This window comes from Diuraphis noxia, unplaced genomic scaffold (assembly GCF_037042655.1).
Source record: "Diuraphis noxia isolate RWA-SAM2 unplaced genomic scaffold, SU_Dnox_SAM2 contig0001, whole genome shotgun sequence".
Lineage (NCBI taxonomy): Eukaryota > Metazoa > Arthropoda > Insecta > Hemiptera > Aphididae > Diuraphis > Diuraphis noxia.
Genome location: NW_028301711.1, coordinates 80,134,765 through 80,144,628, shown reverse-complemented (window position 1 = coordinate 80,144,628; position 9,864 = coordinate 80,134,765). Strand labels below are relative to the sequence as shown.

Genomic DNA, 9,864 nt, shown 5'->3' with positions numbered 1-9,864 from the left:
CACAAAAGCGGGGATGGATCAAGAAATGATAAATGGAATGCCTAGACTAGACACAAAATATAGGTAGACCACAGAAACCAGGATGGATTTAGTATACAGTCCAACGTTCAAGGTTCCGAACCTTGAAAAATATTGAAATAACTTGGTAAGCCTTCATTACTACATATAAATTCATTACCATGTTGTTTTATTTTATCTTCGTAATAATTTGTTTTTAGCATATTTATAATTTAATTTTTTTTTTTTTTTTGGGGGGGGGGAGGGGGGTGTATAATTCATACAATATTTTTAAATTTATTATTAAACCCTTCAGACAACGTTGTTGATTCTACCATAACCTTCTTTCGTGGCATTATACACGTTCCACACATATACGGAGAAAATATTGGCGGACGTCGTACTAACTTAATCGTACCGTACTCTGTAGCTGATTTGTATGTTCCATTAACGTATGTATAATTAAAGTACACCAAAATGTCCTCCAATTCTTCAATAGTCTTTAATGAATTGAATAGTATTGACATCCCTATTAAAAATTCCAAGTACTGAAGTATGTGTATACATAACAAAAATATTATTTAAAAAAAAATTACCTCTTTTCACATTATTAGTTGGAAGAAATGCATTACTGCAGGAATCATTTTTATGGTTGATCTGAAGTTTTTGTCTTCTTTATATTTTATAGCTAAACCCAAGTCCTGAACTTTTCGCCAGATTGACTGGTTTAAATGATAATAGCATAACTGCACCGATACTTTATCATGAAAAACTTCCTTGATAGCCTATATTACAGATTGTTCGAAATCAATTGAAATTAATGAAAGCGATACAAATTGATCCCGTATAGGTATAGCAGACAATAACTCAATATAAGTGTCTTTATTTTTACGTTGAAGCAAAGATCAGGTTAGGTCGCAGGAATTATTAAATTATTTATGCTTGTATGTAATATGTATAATTGGTGGAATTCAGAAGGACAAGTTGAAAATGTTCTATCCATATAAATAATTTTAGTTTCAGATAAAATTTTACGGCACGATTTTGAAGAAAAGATTTTAATACAATTATTATTATTTTTGCCGACGTAAAATAAAAATGGCTCTGGATTGAGTTCTTCACCTGTTGTACTCCAATGTGTTCTGTCCAATATAATATCGTCTATTTTTACAATTTTAGGCTAAATATTGCTACGGACACGCCGTAAAGTCCTTTTCATCGAATCTTCTTTCGGAATTAATTGTCTACTTTCGTTGGATAATGGGATTACATTAAGTGCAAAAATTCGAGACGATATATCGTAATTTGGATTTGCTGCGTTCTTAATAATACATTTAGCTCTTTCTGCTTTTATTAAGTCAGTATTACCTTTATGATTGCGATCTCCAAACTTAAAAACAAAATTAATTCCATCGTCAGTTTTAAGTGATCCATCACATAACCCTTTGTGAACACACACCCACCGGATACCAATTTTCACATTTTAGATTCTGAACGAAGTTATGAATGTATTGATTTTAAAATGATGTGTGTTTTTTTTTTGTGTCTGTGTACAGCATAACTAGTCGAAATAATGCTTCAATTTCAAACTTTGGGGGGTGGTTTCCGATGTAAAAGTGAATATCCTTGGTGCATTATAGAGGTCATAAGTAAATATTTTCCAACAGTTTTCAAAAAAATAGAGAAAAACAAAAAAAAAATGACAGAAAAACGGGAATTTTTACGCAAAACCAGTTTTCGACCAAATCGATATTTTTATATGGTTGTAATTCAAAAACTAATCACTGTAAATACTTGAAATTTTCACCAAATGTTTATGTTAGTATTATCTATATACAGTTTAATTTTCAAAATTTTTTTGAGTTATTTATAGACCATTGAAATTTTCGATTTTTTTGAGCATTTTTTTTTGAAGTGTTGGTTAAAAAATGTTGGACAACCAAAAAAACATGAAAATTTAATACAAGGTTCCTCATGAGTTGTTCTAATTGTAATTAAAAATCGTTAGTCACAATTTTTTGTTATAAGCGTTTATAGTTCAAACTTTTAAGAAATCTGTCGAAAACGCGAATATTTGCAAGTAATTTTGAAGTTGAAAAATCATAGAATTTTTTGTGTTTATAACTAAGAATTAAAAATACAACACTAAGTTTTCCATAAGTTTTCATTCAAATAGCTATAGATAAAACTCAAAGCTTCATTATAGGAAAAATTTTAAGTGCGTTTGAATTTTAAATTTTTACGAAATAACGTAACGATAACGATTTATCCTGAAACGATTTTAAATAATTGTTATTATTCAAAAAGTATAAATCGTAGATACTTGAACATTTTATCAGTTATTTAGATTGGCATTTTCTTTACATGATTTAATTTTCAAAATATTTTGACTTTTTTGGAGATATTTATAGACGACTGAAATTTTTAATTTGTCTGAAAACATTTTTTTGAAGTGTCGATAAAATATTTTTGACCCTATCAAAATACTTGAAAATTTAATACAAAGTTCCTCATAAGTTATTCTTATAGTGAATAAAAAATTACAATAATACATTGGCACAATTTTTTTTTATTAGCATTTGAAGTTCTAATATTGACAAAAATTCGTCAAAACCATGAATTTTTTTTTTTGTGTTTGTCATTACGTTTTGGGGCAGTAAAAATGCTTCGACTTTTAACTTCAGTACCTTGTTAAATCAGAAAATGAATCTAGTTGATACTTTGGGTGATCAAAAGTAAAAAATTCTCAATATTTTTCTAAATCAGTTTAATAAAGTACATTCATTTAAAAAATTTTTAAATTATGTATTTTTTTAGATTCTGAGCGGAGCGATGAATGTATTGATTTTACCATGATGTGTGTTTTTTTTTTTTGTGTCTGTCATCACGTTTTGTAAAAATGCTTCGATTTTTGACTTCAGTACCTCGTTCGATCAGAAAGTGAATCTAGTTGGTACTTTGGGGGGTCAAAAGTAAAAAATTCTCAATATTTTTCTAAATAATTTGGATAAACAATATAAAAATTAACGGAAAAACAGGAAATTTCACGTACAATCAGTTTTCGACAAAATCGATTTTGATTTTTTATGTAACAATAAAACGAATGAAATACATGAAATTTTCACCAAATGTTTATATAAGTACCTATGTTCTATCCACCATGAAATTATTAAAAAAATTTGATTTAAGTTGAACTATTCATAGGCATTTGAAATTTTCGATCATTATTAGATTTTTTTAAATTAATATCAATAAAAATTTATTTGTTAGGCAGAAAAGCTTGAAAATTTAATACAAGGCTTTTAACATATTGTTACAATAGCAGTTGAAAAATAAAAGTAATTCATAGACACATTTTTTTTTTATAAGCATTCAAAGTTTGAATTTTGACAAAATATGTAAAAATCACGAAAATTCACAAATTATTTTAAGCTAGAAATTCATAAAAAATTATCTTTTTAAATCTAAGATTTGAAAATTTAATACAAGATTCCTTACAAGTTTTTCAATCTTTATCACAAATAGCATTTGAAATTTAAATTTTTACAACATTGGATTTTCACTTTTAGCGATTTCCTTATTTTGGTTTAACTCTAAAACAAATGACCGCAGATACTTGAAAATTTGACTGAATGTTTATGTCGGCATTTTATATACTTGATAAAATTTTCAAAATATTTAGATTTGTTTTGAGCTGTTTACTGTCTTACTGACATTTAAATTTTTAAATTTTTAAATTTTTTTTTTCTATAAATATCGATAAAAAATTATTTGTTCGGTAGAAAATATTGAAAATTTAATACAAGGCTTCTAACACATTGTAACAATAGTAGTTAAAAAATATTAAAAATACGTAGGCACGATTTTTTTTATAAGCATTTAAAGTTCAAATTTTCACTAAATACGTAAAAATTACGGCAATGTTCAAATTATCTTAGATAGAAATTCATAAAAGCTCTTTTTAATTCTAAGATTTGAAAATTTAATACAAGGCTCCTACCATGTTTTTACAATATCGGTTGAAAAATAAAAAAATATATAGTCACAATTTTTTTTTATAAGCATTCAAAGTTTAAATTTTCACAACATGTGTAAAAATCACGAAAATCACGAAAATTCGCAAATAATTTTAAACTAGAAATTCATCAAGTATTTTCCTTTTATACTTAAGATTTGAAAATTTAAAACAAGGCTCCTAAAATAGTTTTACAATAGCATTTGAAAAATAAAAGAAATATATAGTCACACATTTTTTTATAAGCATTTACAGTTCAAATTTTGACTAAATACGTAAAAATTACGGCAATGTTCAAATTATCTTAGATCAAAATTCATAAAAGTTTTTCTTTTTAATTCTAAGATTTGAGAATTTAATACAAGGCTCATAATATAGTTTTGCAATAGCAGTTGAAAAATAAAAGAAATATATGGCCACATTTTTTTTTTACATGCATTCAAATTTTAATTTTGACAATATACTTAAAAATCACGAAAATTCGTAAAATATTTTATTCTAGAAATTCATAAAAAATTTTCCTTTTATACCTAAGATTTGAAAATTTAATACAAGGCTCCTAAAATATTTTTACAATAGCAGTTGAAAAATACAAGAAATGTATAGTCACATTTTTTTTACAAGCATTTAAATTTTAATTTTGACAACATACGTAAAAATCACGAAAATTCGCAAATTATTACAAGCTAGAAATTCATAAAAAATTTTCTTTTTAAATCTAAGATTTGAAAATTTAATACAAGATTCCTTACAAATTTGTCAATCTTTATCACAAAAAAAAATGTCCACCGGATATTCAAATTAAATTTTTATTAGCATTTGAATTTCAAATATTGACAAAAATTTTTCAAAACCATGAATATTTGCAAATTATTTTGTACTTCAAAATTCATAATATTGTTTGTATTTATATCTAAGGTTATAAAATGTAACACCAAGTTTTCCAGAAGTTTTGCTTCAAATAGCTATAGAGAAAATTTGAATCGTCATTATAGGAAAAATGTTTTGAGCGTTTGAGTTTTAAATTTTTATGAAATCGCATAATGATAACGATTTATCCTCAAACCAGTTATATGTATATCTATGATAATATAAGGTATTATAAATTATGATAACTACACTAATTGATTAACCATGCCTTATGCAAAATGCGTCTTAATTGAAAAATAAAATTTTTGTTTCAAAATAGAATATATGACAATATTTAAATATAATTTATCCTAGACTGACAAATCATCTCCGTTCAGAATCGTTTTTCGTATACAATAATACCTATCATTGCATTCAAATTTAATCCCATCCATTACAGTAACCTACTGTACAGCAGAGCGACATCCACGACTTACCCGCTTTTTTTGTTTGTAATATAAAATATAATCGTTGTGCACTAATTTCTTCTTGTTTCTTTTCGTGGTCAACACCTCCATAGTTCACTGAAGCCGTACGCACAATGACACAGACAAACTATTACTGCGTAATGTGCTCTGTGTATATACTATTATAGTTTCAGGGTAGATATAAAATATTATTTAGTCTTTACAATATAAATAGAAAAAGTTTAAAACATTTTTCCGCCGTCTGACGAATAAATAATAGTCGAGCAATATCATCTGTCGATAAGAAAACTTTCGATTAAGATAAATATCTATCGATAATGTCATAAATGTAATAAATGTACCTAACCTAACCGGGGGCCAAACGTCCTATGGGTAAGTATAAATAAATCTATATAAATCCCGGGGGCCAAATGTCCTATCTTAATAATAGACGGGGACGAAGCGTCTATAAACTTGTTTTTTAGACGGGAATGAAACGGCGTGGGCGAAACGTCCGCGATTCAAAATGGTAAAAAGATCAATCAAATTTTCTACCTGAAATCACCATCAAAGTTTTGAAGCATTTTAACTGCAACAAAAGACGATGACTGAATACAAACTAAATAAGAATACCATTACATTCATTATAGTATCTATTAAGAGGGTGTGATATCCACATGGGATATCTCCGTCTTACAAGTGCGTAACATAGAACATTTTACGCTCAGCAGATCATGTTTAGCTCGGTAGTCGGTTACTTTAAAATTTAGGTAGTAGGTAGTAATTGTAATATAATAAAATATCTTTAAAATTTAAAATTAGTAACTAAAATATATTGACATATTATAGTTATAATTTCATTATATATTTTTTCTGTTTAATGTGTACGGTTTACCTATAAATACTATCCAATATCCATTATAATTTATCTGTATATGCTGTTGTTCTACTTCTACATCATAATTCATTTAATTATATAAAATAAATATAATACCAATGAGCTTACTATTATAATTACTATCCATAGTATAGTATTTTACCTTTTACTACAACGTTTCTAACATATACCTATAACCTATATAGATTAAAATCTCAAGCTATATTATAATTTCTAAAATAAATAATATGTTATTTACCTATGTGTCTAATAATAAAATTATATAAATATAACACGCATAGGTATGTGTTATAAATTTATTTTTTAATCACAGCTTCCATCATTCCACCCATCCCTCCATCTTTCGTTTACTTTGTTACAATCAAAAAATGATTTTCCAATTTTTTGGTTCACATCATTATGTATAGAACATAGCCATTGAGATAATGTATTTTGCGATGTAGTAACTGGTGGTCGTAGGGTTAACCTATTAATAAAAACACTAGATCGATATTTGAAAAATGTAATGTTTACCAATCATATAAGGAGTATTTGTTTTGACCTATATTATTATTACTGGCACACGAGGTACCTAATAACCTAAAAACCAGTTCTACAATATCATAATATATGCCCATTACTTACAGATGAGAAAAATCACGACCACATGCTTTACAAGGATACAGACGGCCGAGTAGCTTAAAAAATTGATTTACATCTTCCTGTTTTTGGGGTGAAGGTTCGTGCGGATAGTTTGCCACCAAAGTATGAAGCAAATTCCAGGTATGATATCCTATAGGAAAAAATATTTTAAGTTTTAAAGTGTTTCATAATTTCAAACATTTTATGATCTGTGTAGAGTGTAAAAAGTGTTCTAAATTTATCTATGTAGTGGGTTCTATTCTATACGTGTATAGGTATACAGAATACCTTATATACTGTGTTTGTCTCGCTCTTCTATCGATTCGTTGCTGTGGCTAACAATATCAATTTTGGTGTAAGTGTGAATCCAGGTTTATGATTTATGAGGAATTAAAATAGGTTAGAAGTGATCGGCCATAATACAATTAAGAAAAGTTAGAGATTCTACTCTGAGATTTTTTTACTTTTGTTTGACACCAATAAATCGTTTTTACATATAACTTATAACTTATAAAATATAACCATGTTTTTAATGTTCACTATTTTATTTATTTTTTTGTCTGTATTGTCACAAAAAATAAAGTCATAACCAAATGAGTAATCTGAATTTTAATATTAGAATAAAAAAAAATTAAAAGTAAATTAATATTATATCGAAGTTCGGAATGAATATAAAATATATTAAAATAATGTTTAGTATATCAACAAATAAAAATAAGTAATAATCTTAAATTGTTCATGTATTAATACTCAATATTAAATATAATATATTATATATCTATATATATATATAACATTTAGAGACATAGAGTCATAGAATATAGGCTATAGGTAGGTAGCCTATATGTTATATAATATATTCGTTAATAATAGTAATAGTAATAATTTAATTTAACATGAAATGTATTTGATGAGAAAATATTTTAGTGTTTCCATTCATTATAAAGTTATACGAATAAATAAATAAATATATTAGTATGTACCTACCAAATATCTATTTATGTTAGCCAAGTAAATGAATACCACACTGGTTGAAAAATAAATTACAAATTAAACAAATATGCAGGTACGCATAATACAGAAACCAGGAATATAGAACTCACGTAGTCCTCAATTTTTTTCTCGAGTCAAAAATTTAAAAATAAAATTTTTTTAATACCTACCTATTTTTAGGCACCCAGATATGTCATAACTATCACATAAAGTATAAACATATTATATTAACAAACTACAAATTATTGTGGAATAACTATTGTTTATTGTTAATAGAACTTTACTTAAATTAATGTGATACCTTTACTTACCGAGTTGAATTTTATTCAATGGGCAATTGTGTTCCATTAAAAATGTGTTTTTGAAAAATTGCAAAGTTTAAAATCATTAGAAATATTATACACACACATGTTACTATAGGCAACAAATACATTGTACAACTTGTGTGAAATAAAATAATATTTATGTTATTTTAATTTTTAATGTTTAAAAATCCTAAAGCACTAATTTACAAATTCAATAAAAAATGATTGTAAACTCAACTTTTTTTAAACAATTATACTAATAACAACTTATGACGAACCTTATTGTATTAAATTTTCAAGATATTTGAAGAGATTATTTCAAGATATTTATTATTTTTATATTTTTATAATTTAAATAGCAACATCTATAGATTAGAAGGAATTAATAATAGGTGCATTTATAAATTACACACGATGTTTCAAAAAGTAGGAAAGTAGTTACATACATTTTAATTTATGGCTTGACGTGGTGCGTTGGCTGCTACCAATCGCGAAATGCGACTAGGAGTAAGTAACGGCCACAGCAAGCTACAAGCTCCCGGATGGGTGGCCGCCCGGGTTCATAGTAGTTAAAAACCTTGTACAAAATATACGTGTTTACTACCTACCGTAACAACAGTAAAAACAACATACCGTACCAAACCTTACCCCTACCACAGTTTATAACACCAACAGCTAATGGCCTTAGTCGCCGGGCTTAAGATCGATAAAATACATTTATATACTATAAATAGCCTTTCATCATATTAAAAACAGCCGACAGAATATCATCTGAGCACCCTAGTGCAGCGTACTACTGCACTAGTAAACAGACTTACAGTATACTGTATACATATTTTACATATTATATGTACTATGCACGTAATATACCTATTAATATTACATACTGAGTACAGTAGCAGCAGCAAGCAGCACTGCTCTCGGTACGCGGATGGTAAAAATATAACCGTGTTTTTCGACAGGCTCGCCTTGTTACCGGTGAGGCGGTGATAGGATGGGGTATCGCTAACTCGGTAGTCGGTAACCTTTGCAGGGCGTCCGATGCAATATCACATGCGCGCGCACGCACGACGCCGGACGCAAACACGCGCACAAATACGCTCCCCGTGTGCCTTTACAAATACATACACTCAAACAGACACACCGAAAATTCGAATATAACAATAATAATAATAATAATAATAATATTACATTGTAATCGGTTTACGAATTATTATTATTATTATTATTGTAATTATAATCAATAATCGACATAATATTTTTTCCATCCGTTCCCCAAAAATGAGCCACATTAATCACTCGGTTGCGAGTGTTTAAAGCGCCCTTGTTGCTCAGTTGCTGTACACATAATTATTATACCTATAACCTAACATTATAATTTATACTGCTGTAGAAACCACAACCACTATATGGTAATAATATTATTAACTAAATAATAATTTAAACGATATCGGCCAAACCGACATTAGCGACTGGCCGTGGGACGGAAACAGCGATAACAAAAAGAGATTTATTGTTATGACAAAAGTAAAACATCGAAGTAAACGTAACATTACATACTAAAATAATATTTGACCGCGCAGCGATTTACTGTACGCTTGGCCGAGGTCGCGTCGATCCGCCCGATCCGACATTCGACCGACTCGGCCGAGTACCGACAGCAGCAGCACCAGCGTCGTCGTCGTCAGTCGTCACCCGTCGTCAGTCATTCGGTCGTAA

The 9,864-nt window shown here is 28.1% G+C and overlaps 1 protein-coding gene across 1 annotated transcript; it reads right to left on the bottom strand.

Annotated features, from left to right (window-relative positions):
• Window positions 1-179: 179 nt before the first annotated feature.
• On the bottom strand, window positions 180-7,026 carry LOC107165087 (FAD-linked sulfhydryl oxidase ALR-like; the record flags this gene model as incomplete). The annotated part of the gene is made up of 4 exons (XM_089215151.1): window positions 180-526; window positions 594-782; window positions 6,465-6,692; window positions 6,851-7,026. Coding segments are annotated over 2 exons (339 nt in total), but the record flags the coding sequence as incomplete, so codon positions are not given.
• Between the last annotated feature and the right edge of the window lie 2,838 nt (window positions 7,027-9,864).